We start from the raw sequence: 17222 nt of genomic DNA on the forward strand, positions 1-17222 counted from the left end.
AACCCACCGGAGAAAGTTGCCAGATACTTTCTCGTAGCTCCGCTGCCTCCTTGCACGTTGGCCGATGCAGTCGCTTAAATGGTCCCCGTATCGATTCGATCGTTCCAGCCGAACCTTTCAAACTCGCGACGTCTACAGGTTCAAAAGGAAAAATAAACGAAAAGAGAGAAAAAGGGTGGAGGAGGGGAGAGAAGGAGGGGAGAGAAAGAAAGGAAAAGACAAATAAACACGGTGTAGAAACTTGAGGTTTTCTCCATTAAACGGCTAGTAAAATAAGCGCGAGCATACTATTGGAAGAACTCGGTATGTGTATCCGAATAAACGCTCACCGTGTCGCGCATCGAGATAATTCGCCTATCTTGCATGGAGAATCGTTTACTCTGGTAGAAAGTTTTATAACTCGTCGATATAAACGCGTCAAGAGAGAAATTTTTCAGATTTTGCAATTAGAAAATACCTGAACGATGCTGAATTACGGGACTACTCGTCTAGCCGTGGTGCGGTGGTCGCGGAGACGAAGAAGCTGGCTGGTCTCGTTGGAAGAGAACGGCTACCAGTAATATCGGGATGAATAGCGCGGATGCGCGGCAAGAATGGATCAAGGGACTGGCAAAAATATCGAACCATTCTTGGCCAGTCTTACGAGCTCAAGGCATTCAGCCGCTTCGCGGACCAGCGACTTGATTTACTCGTTCGAGGGAACGAACTCGCCCGCACTTACATACACTTCGGAAAGGTATAGCCGTGGCTCTATGTATAACCGAGCTATTATACTCGCAGGTACATCGTGCGCATAGTCGTCGGAGGAAAATCTTGGTCCTCCTACGCCCGTTCGTTAACTATTCATGCGCGCACCGTATAGCCCGCGGTCGACCGTGATGAATTGGAAGTTACACGTGCTGGAAAAAATTATTTAGCCAGCCGCCAGCGCAATAAGTCATCCGTTTCGACCGTTCTGTTTGAGATAAACCGCTCTGGACTCGGTTTAACGCATGATAATGAAGGGAATACCAGCTGGCCGACTGCATCGGCATCGATTATCCGGCCTGTGACCGGTGTCAGTTCCTTTGGAAATCAAATTCGACACTCGTTTACGATTTATTACGGAACGCGAATAAATATCGCCGTATGTCCACGGCCGACGCGAGTCGTTTGCTCGTGCGCGCTCGCTCGCTCCTGCGCGCGCGCGCGCTCCAGCGCGAGCGGCAAAGGTTCGGTCGCAAGAAACTCGGCAGGCATTAGCCGGCGCTGAATGCGATTGGATTCTACCGAAGGAGTTCTAAACGGAGAAAAAGGAAATATTTTCGTGGATGCATCTTCGAGGATGCAACCAACCGTGACGTAGCTTTCATGCTGCAAACCCTGTGACGTCACTCATTCGATGACGTGTGGTCAACCGCGGTCAATGCACCAGGCCGACGTTTCTTGCAGGGCACTATAATGCTCGGTTCACTGGCATCGTGCTTGTGTGCGTTTGTTCACGTACACAGGCCGCACCGCGGTGCATGTACGCGCGTTACACCGCAAAATACCGGGTGTTCGTAAAATCTCTCTATCCTCTGCTGCCGAGTCGCGGAAACGATTCGGCGGAAATGGTTCGCGAACCGAGTCGTTCAATCCCTTCCCGCGACTTTTCCCATTCGCCACGCGAGTCTGTTCCTCCGTGTTCGTGCGTTCCACGCGCGCGCACACCGCTTCCGAATTGCTAAACGAATAGATCGGATCCGCGCTCGGATCCTCGATCGGATCCTCGATCGGCAGAATCGGCGGGGGAAGACGCGCGATCGTGTCTGCGTTAAAAATTCATGCGCGACGCGGCTGGATGTCGTTTGAAATTCCTGCAGCGTGCTACGCTTATGCCAGCATCAAAAATTCATGCACGTCGTTCACGCTGCTACCCTATATCCCTGTTTAACGAAGGTACACGCTTTAACGTTTGTTCCTTTGCGCCTTTCCGTATTCGCGATCTACGGATACCGTGCCAACATCCACCTCCGACGAGATGAACCCCGAAGATCGATATCTCGCCAACGAACCCCTCCCCGTTCCTGCCGGCCCGATACTCTTTCCAACGTACAATGGCTTAATTACGCGCGAGTTTTTCCCGTTCTTCTTTCCCCTTTCGGTCTCATTGTCGTCTAATCGTTCGGTGTCGCTGGCAAAAATGCGCACCCACGTGCGACGCCTACGCACCCACGTTTAACCGATGTTATAGGTGCAGATCGGACAGTAGTAGGTGACGCGAGTTATCGGGCAAGTAGAATGGTCCGCGATATAGTCGGCCAAGTTCCGATAATCGATGATCGTGTGCGCGTGTACCGGATACGGGAATTGTTTACGAAGCGAGGAGGAGAAGGCAAAGGAAAATCGCGATACGTGGTGCAACGTGTGAAAGACACAGGCTCGTGCTCGCGAACGTTTCAGGCACGACGGTATCGCGAGTCGTCTGCGGGACGGAAGAAAAATAAAGGAAAACGGAAGACCGAGGATGTTCGATCGCGTGGTTTCTATCGAAGAGGGTGGAGGGGGGGGGGGGAAGAGAAGAAAATAAAAACGAAAGTTATTCGATTTCGTCTCGAATTCGTTTTTCAATTGCGTGAGATAGGCATCCGCGACAAAGAGAGGCTCGTGAATTCAGCAGAACAAATCTGTTACGTAACCCGAACGGTTTTACTTTTAGCTCTGTCTTCGAACAAGGCATAATGGTTTCCTCTCGTTTAACCGTATCTTATCAAGATTCATGAAATTTCGCGCAAGAACGATGCCTTCGGTCGATTCTTGTCTTGTCGAAAAATCATGTAACGGTGTGTCTAGAAAGCATGTAGCGAAAGGAGGTGTAACGCGGTTGCATAACAGCAAAAACCCATTGTGGACTATTAATCCCCGACGATTCTTACCAGACCGTCGCTACTAATACATCCTTCGTTAACCAAAGAAATCCGTATACCGTGTGAACAAACGATGGACACAGGCTGGTGCTTTCTAAAATCGCGCTCGCGACCGCGCCGCTGCCGACCGGCGGGATGGGGGGGAGGGGGCCCCCTCGTTTACGTGCGGCGCGATTTTCAAAACGTGCCGCCGCCGCCTGGCGGACACGCTGGCGTGGAACGGAACTAACGCTGGCGCTGCTTTATTTCAGGAACTATAAAACGCGCGGACCCGTGTGCGATCCACACGCGCGCGACATCCCCCGAGCGGGTGCTCTAAAAACGCTGAAGCTGGCCGAAATCGGGAAGGGAACGCACCGGTCGAAACGGGATTTAGGAAGCGACGGTGGGACAGCCAGTTCGGCTGAACACACGGATGCTGCGTCAGCTAATAGTAAACGTACAAGAGGACGTGATCCATAAGGAAAGAAAGTGGGAAAGAGGCGAGAGCCAGGCCGCGCTCCTCGTTTCCCCTTTGTCGCGCGAGAAGAGTGCTTTTCGTGAAATTCGTCCAAGAGAGTCTCGCAGGAGAGACGGAAAGGGAGACGTGACTTTAGCCATAAGCCGTAGGTAGGCCGCACAGAGCATGGACAAGCAAGTCGAGTTGAGAGGCGCGGACGGGCGGTCAGAGACCCCGCAGGGCCGGCGCAAACAGTACAGCATTACCCACTCGCTCGTTCTATCGCAACCTGGACCCAACAATGCTCAATAATCGTCCCTGTGATCGCGCCACCTTTTAACCGACAACCTGGAAAAATCGTCCGCTCTTTTTTTTTCCACCGGTTTTGCCCCTTTTTTTCACAGCCCGCAAAATGCCCAGAGGACAGAGAGAAATCCGCGTTGCGTCGTTGCTTTTTCTCGTCCGCGGGCATCCGGCGAATTGGGCGACGGAAAATTGCGCCGAGAGAAGAGACGAGAGGACGATAACGGTGCGCAAAGGGACTAGATTGTCGCGGATAAATAGGGACTGGTCGATAGACGGCTCGTAAACGACGGATTCGACAATGATTTCGTTAATTTCACTTTTCATCGGACGAGGTTCTCTTTACTTTTTGCACGTCCAGCACACGGAGAACGAGCGAGCGAGCGAGCGTGCGTGTATGCACCGCTCGACGGGACTTTCTCTGTAATTCGCGGCATAGCCTTTACGTCTCCTCGGAATTATCATTTCCGCGATTCGTTATAAATACGTTCAACGTGACGCTACATAATCATAACGCTTACACGTTTTACGCTAACTTTCCGTAACCAGAGACCGCGCGATGGTCTTAATTTCGTCCGCACTTTCTCCCTCGCCCCGCGACCATTCCTCGTCCCGGTGTAATTAACGAACGCGCGGTGCCTCGATGCTTTTCAAATTTTTCCGCCCTTCCCTAAGAAACGGATACTCTCGCGCGATTGTACTCGTACGAGAAGAAATTGCAAAGACGCTATGTACCCGAGAGCTTATCACGAACGAAACGACAATGCATCGTGACGCATCGCGACGTAAACATAACGCAATAAGACCTTCCGAGGTTGCTTATTATTTATCTGATTGGTAACGTAAACCATTTCAGCCCCCTCATACGCATATAGGTCGATGTGTAGAGGACGGCGAAAAGTTACGGAATATGAAAATAAAAAATAAAAAGTTCGCGTTGGGTAACAGCGTATATTCAGCGGACTGTGCGTAGCCGTGCGAGGCTATAGGATCTGCGTGGATGGATTTCGAGCCACATAGATGGTGCGAAAGATATCCGAAGGAAAAGTTAAATATTGACTGGCGCGGCTAGGTTTAACCGAAACGTGGAATCTTACGCGTCTATTTTAGTTCCAAGTAAAGGAATAGGCTGTTCGTTCCAACGTGTTTTGCTAGGAACATAAACAATGTACCGAGAATACTGGCGCAATAGAAATCGAATGGCGATAAGTTGCGATGGCACCCGCGGCGCGATTCACGGAAACGTGTGGAAAAGTTGCGGGAAAGAATTGGGTCGTTGGTCGATCGTTGCCGGTCGTTGCCGGTCGTTCCCGATCGTTCTCGGAGAACCGACACTTTTTCCACGACTGGCCGAAACTTTCAACCATGTCCTAGTCCGTGTTAAATACCGGCATACGGTCAATGATCCCTTCCTGCTCCGATTTCACCAATTCCGCAGAAAAGAAAAACAAATGAAGGAACTACGCGCCTCGTTGTTGCGGTACGCGCGTCTACGTCGACCTCTACGTTGCCCGATTGATACGTCGCGGACGCGACCGTTCGTTCGACAACCCTCGGAGAAACTCGTCGGTTGTGTTTCCCTCACGCGAAGACTACCAACGGTGTAACGCGTTCGCTCGCCTTCTACGCCTAATCGAATCGAAAGCTCGCGGTAGCCAAGCTTCCAGGCTAACCTAGTACGTACGAACTGACGCACGATACGCGCGATTCACCCTCTCCAAAGTATACAACGTTAAGCGTAATAGTAATGACGATGATGACGATGATGACGACGACGATGATGATGATGATGATGATGATGATGATGATGATGATGATGAGGAGGAGGAAGATGACGATGATGGTAATAAAGATGATGATCGCTCACCGATCGAGGACGCGCCCGTGACATCTGGATCTATCTGGCTCGCGGAGCTTCCTTCCACTCGACCGTCACTGAGGGACCGTTGATCTTCTCTTCCGGTTCGGTGTTCACTTCAAGTCACCAACTGACAAACCACCCACACACTGCAACGCGCACCGTCCTCGTCGGAAGATTCTACTGCGAGTCGCGATCGTTACGGTGTCGTTCTTCACTCTCCGGTGCATCCAGCAGGGGCGAAAGGGTTCGTGATTCGGTAGCGAGAATCGGAGCGGAAATCGACGGTCGAAATGGTGGCGCGGGCGTGCAACCGGCACCGTGTCCCTTTGCGATGTCACTCGGTGTGTGTACGGTTCGAGCCGTGTATCGTTCTGTTACGTTCCGGCGGTTTAGCCGGCACGTGGTCGCGTACGAAACACTTTCAGCCTGGCCGTCGAGAGAGAGAGAGCCCACGCGTCTCGTGTGCTTGTAATCGCGCGTTCGACTGAGCGGCCGAGTACTCCCGAACTCCCCGGCTCTCGCTAGCTCGCGCTCGTCTCCTTCCCTCTCCCTCGCGCGCACGCCGCCGTCCATTCGCTGGCTCGCTCTACCGCGAGCCTCCCCACCCTTTCCTTGTCGCTCCGAAACGCCGTTTCGTCCATTTCTCTCCAGTATCGGCTTCTCCGTCGCGCCGCTGCTTTCTCCATCCTCCTTCTCCGTTATCATCGCGATTCTCTTTCTCGGACTTTAACATCCTCTCTTTTTTCCCCCTACCGATAAATTCGTTGCACGAGCAAGTTACATTTTCGCGAATATTACACGACCGCGAGGCTGGCTCGTACGCGAGTGTGCCGCCTGCCGATAGTCGCGGCCGATTAAAGATTCCGAGTGTCTCGTGCGCGATGGCTGGTAACCGATCGCGGCATTAAACGCGCCCATTAGCATCGGCCGTTTCCGAGCAACGATCCTGCCCGATTCTCCGTTTACGCTTCGTTTCCATACTTTCCCTGCTTTCTTTCGCGCGACGTGCGCGTATTACGCCACTGTCGGTGCCGCTTAGGCGTTTTCGATTGATCGCCGCATCCTGTTCCAGTGCTTGCCGCCTCGTCCGAGCTCCATCCATCGAGCATCGCGCTTCCACGCGCTTTTCTCCAGGCCTCCGCCTCGCTTCGCCTCGCGTCGCGTCGCGTCGCGTCGCGTCCTCGACTGCGCAGAAGGAAATCCAACGAAACCCCAGAGGCTCGTAATCGTCGAAAGAGAAGCGCGTCTCGTCCATCTTCCTTCTCGACACTCTCATTTTCTTCCAGCTCGCTATCTCGCTACACTGAAACAGAGGATTTATTATCTGTTACGTCGTGTAATGTCTTTTGAGGCAGGTTAGGGTGCTTAACTCGACATTAGCCGTTCAGGTCTACCCCCTACGGCGGCACTCTTCTGCATTCTGCCGGTGAAATCGGTTGACGCGCGATCAACCACCGCGGTAGCAGTAAATCACTAACCGAGCATTAACTGTTGCAAACGGTGGAACGTTTTATTGCGTATTTGCGTCGAACGCGCGACGATTGAGTTGACGCCGGGGCGAGTCGGCGTATGCGTGTACCGACCGAGCTGCCATTCGTCCCAGCCGGCGTTAGAGAAATCTCGAGAAAAGGGCGGACACGCTGTGATATCGCTGCAAGGTCGGATGAAACTTTTAAACCAGTCACACATATGGGCCAGTAGGTCAAGTCGACATTAGTACGCCGCGAAGTAGATCACGTGTGTCGAAATTGTTTCGCGCATCGTTCGTCGATCGGCCATGTACAGAGCACATCCACGTACATACGTACGCACGTACGTACATCGGCGATCGTCGTTCTACGCGCGTTCATTAAAATCCGATAAGGCTTCGTTCCCGATCTCGAGCGCGATTTTTATCGATCGACCGACCGAAGGTCGAACGACGGTCGTCGCTGATACGGAGATCCGAGTTTTCCTCGCGTCGCCATAGATCGTGTTTCGCACCGAATTGGTGCATATAAATTCCCGGCCGAATCGGATCCACGCGATCGATAGCACGTGCAGCCTCTTACGTTTCGTGCACCGGCAGACGTCCGCGATACAAACGAACGAGTTCTCGCGTTTTTCCCTATCTCTCTCTCTCTCTCTCTCTCTCTCTCTCTCTCTCTCTCTCTCTCTCTCTTACTTGAAAACGATAAAGATTGATAGCGGTAATCTACAGATGCGCCATAGTAGAATCGCGAAGCGGTGGGATAATCCCCATAGACGATTCCATCTACCTGAATGTTAAGATTTATGCGTCTAATATGACCGGTATTAATTCATAAATCCGGAGGGTATTACCATCTACGAAACTCGCGATTCATAAATCCCGAGATTTATGCGAGCAATACTAAGCACGAGATGGAAATGCTCGCTCGCCCGTTCGCTCGCGATGTGTGCAGTTAAATTAACCTTGAAGCGATTCAGTTGCTCGTATAAAATTGCGAATCTTTGCTACTCGCTTTTAACGTTGCCCAGAACTGCTGCGCGTTCGATTAAAATTTTTCGGCCGGTCGCGCGCGGCCGCGCTCGTTCCCTAACGGACCAGTATATATTCGAAAAAAAATTTGCAATTCCACCACTGTGTGACATCAGAGGCGAAGATCTTCGACCGGAGGAGGAGATGGAGGTCGTTGCTAGAGGAGGAGGTGGTGGAGAAAGAGAAAGAGGAGGTGGAGGAGGCACACGGGTTCGCTTTTGCCTGAGCGTACCCGTTCGTTCACCCTAGCGGGGGCACCAACCTGGCTTTACTTCAGTTACACGCCGAGAGAGCCGGCGCTGTATATAGGTATATAATACATTCTCGCGTGTACTTACACCTAGTATAGGTAGGTATACGGAGTGTACAGAGAGTGTCCCGGTCGAGCATGATGCGGTTCCACGGCCCTTTACGAGCGAGGCGGGGTACCGACTTGCCCCGTTCTCCAAAGAGAAAGATGGAACACGCTGCGAGAGAAAGGGACAGGGGGCAAGCCCTTGTGTTCGATCGCTTTCGACGAGCCACGGATCGTACTTTGAAAGAAATTTTATACCCTGATATAGACATTACGATAGAGACGAACTTGGACTAAATTTATTCGTCGTTGGAGAAATTCTCGATGATCCTACTTTAATTCCCTCGCTCGATATAGGCGGATGCAGATACGATTAAATGGAAATTTACTTATGGATTATTATTTTCCTCTTTCTCTCTTTTCCTTTTATTCCCCACTTTTTTTTTTTCGATGCTAATTAATTTTTTCGACGATGCGCGATTTGTAATGCTCGGTATGTCGAGGGGTCCTTGACCTAACACGCAGTGACTCCAAAACGCTGACTATTCATAATAATGACGCATATTTACTAGAGAATCGCTAGAATATATCGCTGCAGTTCGTCGTGTTCCCATAACGCGATCACATTTGTGGACTTTACATTCGCATTGTTTCATATGTGAAAAGTCTTTCGATTCTTTATTGATTTCTTGTTATTTTAATTTCATAGCGATAAATAATGATAAATAAAAGAATCTACATTTCATTGATAATCTTTGAAAAGTAAACGTACAATTACGTGATACTTCTGTGTCGGAAAATCTAGGTAGAAATTGAAACTACGATATTTTAATTAAGTATAGCGACCAGTATGTGTGCTGACCATTCTGATGGATACTGGATCTGTCACTGTATCTGTTGGACTGGATGTTTGTTGTTGATGCGAGTAGCTCACTTCCATATCAATTTCGTCTAATTCTTCCTCCTCTTCTTCATGGGTATCGGATTCTTCTTCTTCTTCTCCTTCACCCTCTTCTTCTTCCTCTTCTTCCTCTTCTTCTTCTGACCCTCTGAACTATACAATTTTACAATCATATTATATACAGTAATTTCTATCTTGTCTTCGGTTAATAAAAATGAAATAGTACAGGAAACTAATTTATCGTAACTTTTATTGTCCAAGAAATATTTTCTTAATTTACGCGTTGACTTATTCGACAGTCGGTAATGACGTTATTAAGCAGGAATTAACGATCGCTACATATGGTAAATAATGTTACGATTTTGGAAAATGTTTAAATTTGTTTCTGCGCGAAAGTCCATATAAATTCATTTGATAAGCTACAAAAATTGTAAATTTACGAAACAGGTAACCAACGGTATAAACTCTAATACATCGTATAACGAAATCAAAAGTGAGGTTAACTTACGTCACTGACTGTTTTTCCAATTGGGATATGGTCGTAACCCTGAACTCGAACATGTTCTCTCTAAAAATAAGAGTAGGAATGAAAAATTAATTCAAATCTAATTCGTACAGCATATATAGGTAAAGTTTATCAATTTATGCGTAGCATACATACCCACGCTTGATGTTCTGCTTCAAGTGCAGTTACTTCGCTTTCATCGTCGCAAGGTCTATCAGCATTGAACCACAGAGGATCTGTTGCTCTGGGTTGTAAATTTGGCCACAATGGCATTATCGACATTTTAAAACTCTTCTCACTGTTTGTCGAACGCGTCTGTATTTCACCTGTCAAATTGCACGACGTATACAAACCATTCGCACATGCGCACAAAATATGCACTTGAATTTTGGCGCTTATAATTACAAGTTCAAACGTTGCTATATGTTTAAAGGAAAAATATATTAGTTTGTCTAGTCGATAAGTGTACCTATCATTTCCCGATATTGATATTTTATACAGCTTTTTAAGTATTACTGTATTTTTACTTACTTTATCCGTATAATTTTGTCTTATAACTTCTAAATATTTTAAATCTAAAGTATACGTGGCGCGTACTTACTGCGCCATCTGTTGTGGAACAAGGAATAATGGCGTTACTGTTCTAGAGTCACGTGTTTACCCGCCGAACCTATCAAAGCCGTGTCTTCATCGTGTTACATCTACGGCGATGGATGAAACTGTAAATGTTGTGTTCAGTTTACTAATGGTTCTCTGAAAGATTGGTTGATCGTTCACGCAGAGAAATCTGTGAAAGTGTCTCTGTTTATCTCATTGTAATCGCATTCGAGTCTTCTTACAGAGGGAAAGCATTCTGTACAACATAACCTCGATCGTTTAATAAAGGTGAGTGTAAGAATTATTAATATAATACATGTCAAATTAAAATGATGTAACTAGTATTAATAATGTAATTCTTTAAAGAATGTATAATTTACTGTTCAAATTTATACGTATAATTAACTTTTAATATTACGATAGAAATTAAATACGAATGGCCCATATTGACAGCTACATTCAGATTCTTAACATGCAGTACAATAGTGTCATGTAATCAAACATTCACGCATTATAATGTCTATGGAATTCTGAACACTTTCTAAAAACTGCCCACTGAATGATTTCTCCGTTTCGATTTTTAATATTTAACCTCGTGCTTTCAAAAACAAAGTTTCATTTCGTTCTTTTTTCCTTGAAATTTATTCGAATGTCATATGTCTCGAGTGCACGATCCCAATGAGGTGGAACTGATAAAAAGTGAATGTATTTTTCAATTATCCAGTCTCTATAGGAATGTTGATCAAATTACTGTAATTTATATACTATCTAAATTACGATGCGAATACAAGTATTTTTTCTCGTCGGGTTGAAGGTAATTGATATTTCATTTGAATAAATTTTCGTGCAATATCTCTTACACATCGTGCGTTGGCTAATCGCAATTAACTGTCATCGATCCAATTGAAACCAATATCGTGCACACCCAGTTATCTTCGATTATTTAAGAGAAGAGATTTTTGAAAATCTCTTATTCCACACTTTTCGCTAATCGACGTATTACTACGTCGTAATGAAATAAATCGATAATCGAAATATCTTGTGGGAAAATTATTACGCATATTTCTCTCATGGAATCTCGGTATTTCGATATAAGGATTCCAATGGTGCTTCGTATAATACGACTCAGTGCATTGACGTAGGAGTTCACGAATTATTTTTCTCCTTTACTACTTTCATTTATTTTTAGCATTTTCACCAAGATTTTTGCGATAAACGAAGACAAGGCAAACATATTTTCTTATGTACTTTACTTGTATCACTTCCCTACTGGATTTCCTGTTTTCAACGCTACTCATCCCTGTCGTTGATTTTAATCTGTTGCGGTTTCCGCAATGAAATTGTTAACTGCAAATAATAGTCTATCACGATTATCATAAAATCCCCCTCGAAAACGGCGGGAACTCGTATCACCGCCAATATAATTTAACTAGCCATATTATCTTTCATATCGTATAATTTCCACGCTTTTTTTTCTACCTATCGACACGGTAGTCAAAAACAATAACTTAACCTATTTAAGAATATCGAGATATAAGGAGTAATTATCTGATACATACTAAATATCTTTTTTAAAAGCATAAACGACGCTACTGTCATTACCGTATAAAACGTCATAAAACTTACTGCTTACTAGACTTTTCTTCAGTTGCATAGCTTTACGATCGTGTTTGTAAACATTTCGGTAAATCGTATGTACTACCGTCGAGGATAGACAGATAACGGTAATCTTAATCTACCGATGAAATAACAAGATGGCCAATGTGCAGAGATAAGGAATTATTTCTGAAAAAGTCGGGGTTCCGTTTTATATAGGTTGAAAAGAGTGCGATTATTGCGAAACATATTTCCCTTTGCAGATTACGTATAACCTAGAACATCGTTCGCCTTTTCGTTGGTAAAATTATGCAAATGGCGAACCGTTGTAACGTGTAAACCCCCTCTTGATGAAATTTTTATCTCGTCGACAATGGTAATTGGAATATTTTTCTGCACAGCTTTTTTTTTAAATAAAAAGAGAATATGTAGAAAATATATTTGTTCGTAAATATGATCGTGACTTGGAAATGGACGGTCGTACTACGTTATTCAAGGAAACTGTATATTTATCGCTAAACATCGAAAAATATTCTTTATCGAAGATACGCTATTCGCAATGGTCAGAATAAAATGCATTTTGCTACAAGTTTACGCGGATTATTATTTTCCGTGCAAAAACATATCGCGTTTCCCTTTCAGCAAGCCGTGTAATTTCCACGGAGCATCATATTTCAAAGCAGTCATATTCACCGTACACGATTGTGATTTAATGAAATATATAGTTCTATAATTAGTATCGAATTATTGTTACACCTGCAATAATAAGGCCGGTGTATATTCGTATTTATAATTTTTCATGTAAACGTATCTTATTTATCGTAAAAGAATACGTGCCAGTTTCTTAAATACAGCTGTTTCTTTGACCTCTCACCTTCGTGTGTACAAGATTTGTCTGTATATTTTTGTTAAAAAACACGTAATAAAGAGTACGATAAAAATTTAAATTCGCGATATTGTATCCTCTTTTTTATGAGGGAGGTGAGGTGCTATAATCAAACTGTGATTAATGTATGCGAATACGTTCGTGGAAAATTTTGAAATTGTTTCATTTTAATTTGCAATTTTGGAAGAACAATATGGTGGATGCTACCACGAGTCTCGCGTCCGTTGCAGCCATTAGGATAGTATGAATCTAGAAAGGAATGTTGGCTATTAGATTTACGTAGACCGCTGAAACTATCTCGAAGAAATCTGCTTTAGAAAGTACGCTGACTCAGATTTTTTCCTTTCTTCCATTCGGTCTCTTTGTTCGTGTTACCCGATTGCCAGTCATGAACTCGTTTCTTCTTGTACTTATTTCTGTTCCAAACTCGTTCACGGCTAGCCTGGTAGACTGCCGAAGAGGAACGAATGATTTTGCAAAGATCACGGTATTAATTAAGAAAAAGACACTATTGGTCGGCTAAAAAATTTAATCGTTCATGAACGAACGGACATGGTTACGACTCTTCCGAAGCTTCGTCAAATTACTTTCAATCGGATGATTACATAATACTAATTCTTTGACAAAGATAATTTGACTAATTCCATGGCGAATTAAAAAAATGTTGACGGTATTATTTCTCCTTTTCTTTTCTGCTTTTTCCGTTTTCTTTTATTGAAATTATCGGATTCGATGTTTAATTGTTACGTAATTGCAGCTGAATCGATGTAAATATCGGATTTAGCACCCCAAGTGTATCGATTGCATCGCACAATGCGGCAGATATTTCCACAGCAAAGTCAACGAAACGAGCATTCCAGCAACAGGTGTCTTTTACCGCGAAGAATTTTGTTCCAGCTTTGAATCAGTTCATGCTGATAAAACAGTTTATTTACCGTTAAAATTTTGCCATTTTACTCTTTATTGTATCTACGGTACTACGTCTCCAACACCTCCACTTCTATCGGTTTATTACCGCGTCTGGTTCGATAGTTGCTTGTAGTGGTTATACGGTATATGCATGAACTGTAGAAATTGCGAGGACCCTGGCTTCTGTTCTCGATAATGGTTGCTTCGACCTCTGTACGAATAATATGTTACCTTCTCAAATTAACAGTAAACAAAAATGACGATTGTTCTCCGTTATAGTAGTTTTTTTTGTAACGCGGAAAAAGTAATAATTATTTCATGACGTGAATGCAATTACGGCTTTCTAGTATTAACGTGTTTACGTTCTGAAGATATCGCACGAATTTGTGGAAGGAAATAACTTGGAACCAAATATTGACAATTTTAAGACGGTTTCGAGACATCCGATTTTTTTATTGCTCTTTAATCAGTTTCTTCTGTTAAATTTTCTCAAGTTTGAAAAAATTGCATTGCCCATTTACAGATGTCTCATAATCATATGGCACATATGATGAATGTATCGAGCGAGCATACAGCTCACGATACTCACGCATCTTATCAAGCTATGGATCATTCAAATATGCATCACAGTTCTATGGATCATGTTAGTGAAAATCATGGGAGTATGGAAACGAATGTCAATCTGCACGGGTTGCATGGTATGTCGGTATGTATCATTCACGTATAAAGCTATGGAACTATTTATAATATATCAATTGCATTTGCAGATGACATTCCACGGAGGATATTCTGAAAATGTATTATTCGAATCGTGGAAAATCTCATCGATTAGTGGTCTTATAGGATCGATGATCGGTATTATGATCATGGCCGCACTTTACGAAGGATTGAAGTATTACCGAGAATACCTCTTTTGGAAAATGTACAATTCCCTTCAATATAGAAGCGTCACGATGCCACAAGAAAAAAACGTTGTAGCCGAGGATAACAGAGTGGTCCAGTAAGTTTTGGTGCCTTTAAAAACATAGTTTAATACCTTGCGGTACTTTTACGCTTGAATACACAAAGAGTTACTATCCTGTTTGATTTTATTTTTTTAGTATGGTCGGAGAAGTAATTCACAAACAGCCGTAAGTAAATGAGAAACGAATTTCTTGGTTTGATATTTCTTCTTAGTTTTTGAAATTGCTTCTCTGTAAAAGCACATTTCTTTTCTTTTTTTTTTATCTGTGCCTATTTTTTGGAGGGGTTTATAACATAAGCAGTTATAATATTCTTGTGATATTCAGTCGCAATTTCATTTAATCCCTTGTTAAATATTGCTTAGCATGATAAATTAATAGTATAATGTATACATTTTTTGCATCCAAAGATTAATCCATTTCATGTGAATTTGTGCAGGCCCACAATGTTGTCATGGATGCACACGTTTCAAACATTCTTACACATTGTGCAAATTGTGCTCTCATATTTCCTTATGCTGATCTTCATGACTTACAATGTCTGGTTATGTTTTGCTGTAGTATTTGGTGCAGCAATTGGTTATTTTTTATTTGGGTGGAAGAAATCTGTTATTGTGGATGTTACAGAACATTGTCATTAGTTCTTTATGTATTTAAAATACATTTTGTTTTTACAACAAAAATGTACATCAATGTACATTGCCGAAAAGTTCATTCTGATCGGAAAAACTTTGAAATAATTACATGTAATATATGTGTGCAGGAAATATAATTATTCTAAATTCGTATTTATAGAAATATATAAAGAAAATGTTTTCAGTTTAAATTTATTCTTATGCATAGTTATTTTATGCATACAGAATGTAATTTTCAGTTGCTCATTAAAAAAGATAGTATGGCTTAATTATTATTGAATAAAAAATATCTATAAAATGCAAATTTGTATACAAAAATACTGGAAGGTTAAATCTTTGATCTGGATAACCATAACGCACTTAATTTGTAAATATTGTTAAAAAGTTTAAATAAGAAAAATATCATAAGATGCACGCATACTTTTCTCCAAACTTTTCTACAGTTCAGTTTTGTATTGTAATATATTTTATAAATATTTACTCCTTGATCGACCTGAATGTTTGAAAAAAAGTGTGCAGTAACGTCTTCAACATTGCATACATGATGTATTGTTATAATATAACATTATCAACGATTGTATTATTAAGAATTAATCTATGAACTACTGTTATCTGTAAAATATAACAAAGTATCACATGAAATATAAGAAAATCACTTTACCAATATATTTTTCCATTTTTAAACAAGCACAAAGTTCCTTTGTTTTTTCTTTTTTTTCTTTTTATTTCCGTTGTAAGATCAACTTTCAAAATTATAAAATTTATAAAATAAAGAACGTAAACTAATATCTAAAATATACCATAAAAATCTTGGCTGCCACTTGATAAATATAAAATAAATAGAGCATCATACAATAAATGTAATATATATTGTACAAATATCTTTTTAGAATTATCAATGAGACTCGTATAGTACTGATGACATAAAACATATTCGATCAATACAGAAATGATCTTGTATATTTTAACAATTGGTGAGACATTTTCATCTTGATATGATTAAATTTTATATATAGTTTGCATCTGCATCAACAGATTGTTGAATAAGAAGCCAAAAATTGATATATCCCACATGTAACTATACAAAAAGCACCAGCATGCATGTGACATTTATAATTAATAAGCCTTGTCATTGAAAATAATCTTTAAATTGCAGTAATGTTATATATTATTTATTTTCTGTATGTAAAGCATTACTAAAGTGTTAGGTAGCTTTTAAGTAAGTTACAGTGCTTTAGAAATGCGTTCATACATTTTATACGTACAAGGTTGTACAAAAAGCTTTATTTGATGTGTTTATAATACTATTCATTTTGTAGGAAAATCTTTAAACATCGACTGCAGGGCATTCCAAGAGCAGCAGAGTATGTTTTATAGTGTAGATATTTCAAAATCATATATATGTGTATATAAAGATGATTCAGAAGATTTTGTGATAAATATATATTACTACCACTGCCCTTAGTTTGTGCTGCGAAGATAAGGCAAATTTAGATTACAAAGCTAAATTACATTTTATATCTATCCCTTATTTATAAAGCAGTTGATGATCATGGTTATTACTATTATTATTTTATCACAAGCCAATGGTGTATGAAATACTTAAAATACTGTCTGTAGCTCGCGAGCTGCACAAAGCGTGATACGAGTAGGACGTTCAATTTGACCTTACAGTTTACAGTTGTATTCTGGAAATATTAACCACAAAGCATTATTTTTTTCCGCGTAAATATAACTTCGATTTGCATATTTTAACGAAACTGAAAAATATTTGTAAAAACAAACAAAATTATATAAGTTTAATTTATAAATATGTACGAACATGTTCATTGGCAACAGAAGAATGTATATTATTAAAAATATAATAGACAATATATAAACAACTACTTTTAGCAGTAAAAGTCACCTTAATATGAGGAAAGTATTGCAGACAGGCAAGAAATCT

At 42.3% G+C, this 17222-nt stretch overlaps 3 protein-coding genes across 3 annotated transcripts in view; 1 reads left to right on the plus strand and 2 right to left on the minus strand.

The window, feature by feature from the left end:
- Eip74EF (Ecdysone-induced protein E74) overlaps nt 1-5962 on the minus strand; it is a 183786-nt gene extending 177824 nt beyond the window's left edge. The window contains exon 1 of the mRNA XM_017909798.1: nt 5498-5962. The gene's annotated coding sequence lies outside the window, so the exon portion shown is untranslated. The remainder of the gene's footprint in view (nt 1-5497) is intronic.
- A 3121-nt stretch (nt 5963-9083) lies between these two features.
- On the minus strand, nt 9084-10021 carry LOC108554275 (anaphase-promoting complex subunit 15). Its single transcript, XM_017909488.1, has 3 exons — nt 9849-10021; nt 9696-9755; nt 9084-9340 (listed from the first exon to the last, which is right to left on the minus strand). Exons 1-3 carry the CDS (start codon nt 9972-9974, stop codon nt 9119-9121), a joined length of 408 nt encoding a protein of 135 aa, XP_017764977.1. The 5' UTR covers nt 9975-10021; the 3' UTR covers nt 9084-9118.
- A 381-nt stretch (nt 10022-10402) lies between these two features.
- Ctr1A (Copper transporter 1A) lies at nt 10403-15342 on the plus strand. The gene is made up of 5 exons (XM_017909371.1): nt 10403-10577; nt 14204-14386; nt 14448-14680; nt 14781-14810; nt 15082-15342. Exons 2-5 carry the CDS (start codon nt 14204-14206, stop codon nt 15281-15283), a joined length of 648 nt encoding a protein of 215 aa, XP_017764860.1. The 5' UTR covers nt 10403-10577; the 3' UTR covers nt 15284-15342.
- The last annotated feature ends 1880 nt before the right edge of the window (nt 15343-17222 follow it).

This window comes from Eufriesea mexicana, unplaced genomic scaffold (assembly GCF_001483705.2).
Source record: "Eufriesea mexicana isolate 0111107269 unplaced genomic scaffold, ASM148370v2 scaffold58, whole genome shotgun sequence".
NCBI classification, from domain to species: domain Eukaryota; kingdom Metazoa; phylum Arthropoda; class Insecta; order Hymenoptera; family Apidae; genus Eufriesea; species Eufriesea mexicana.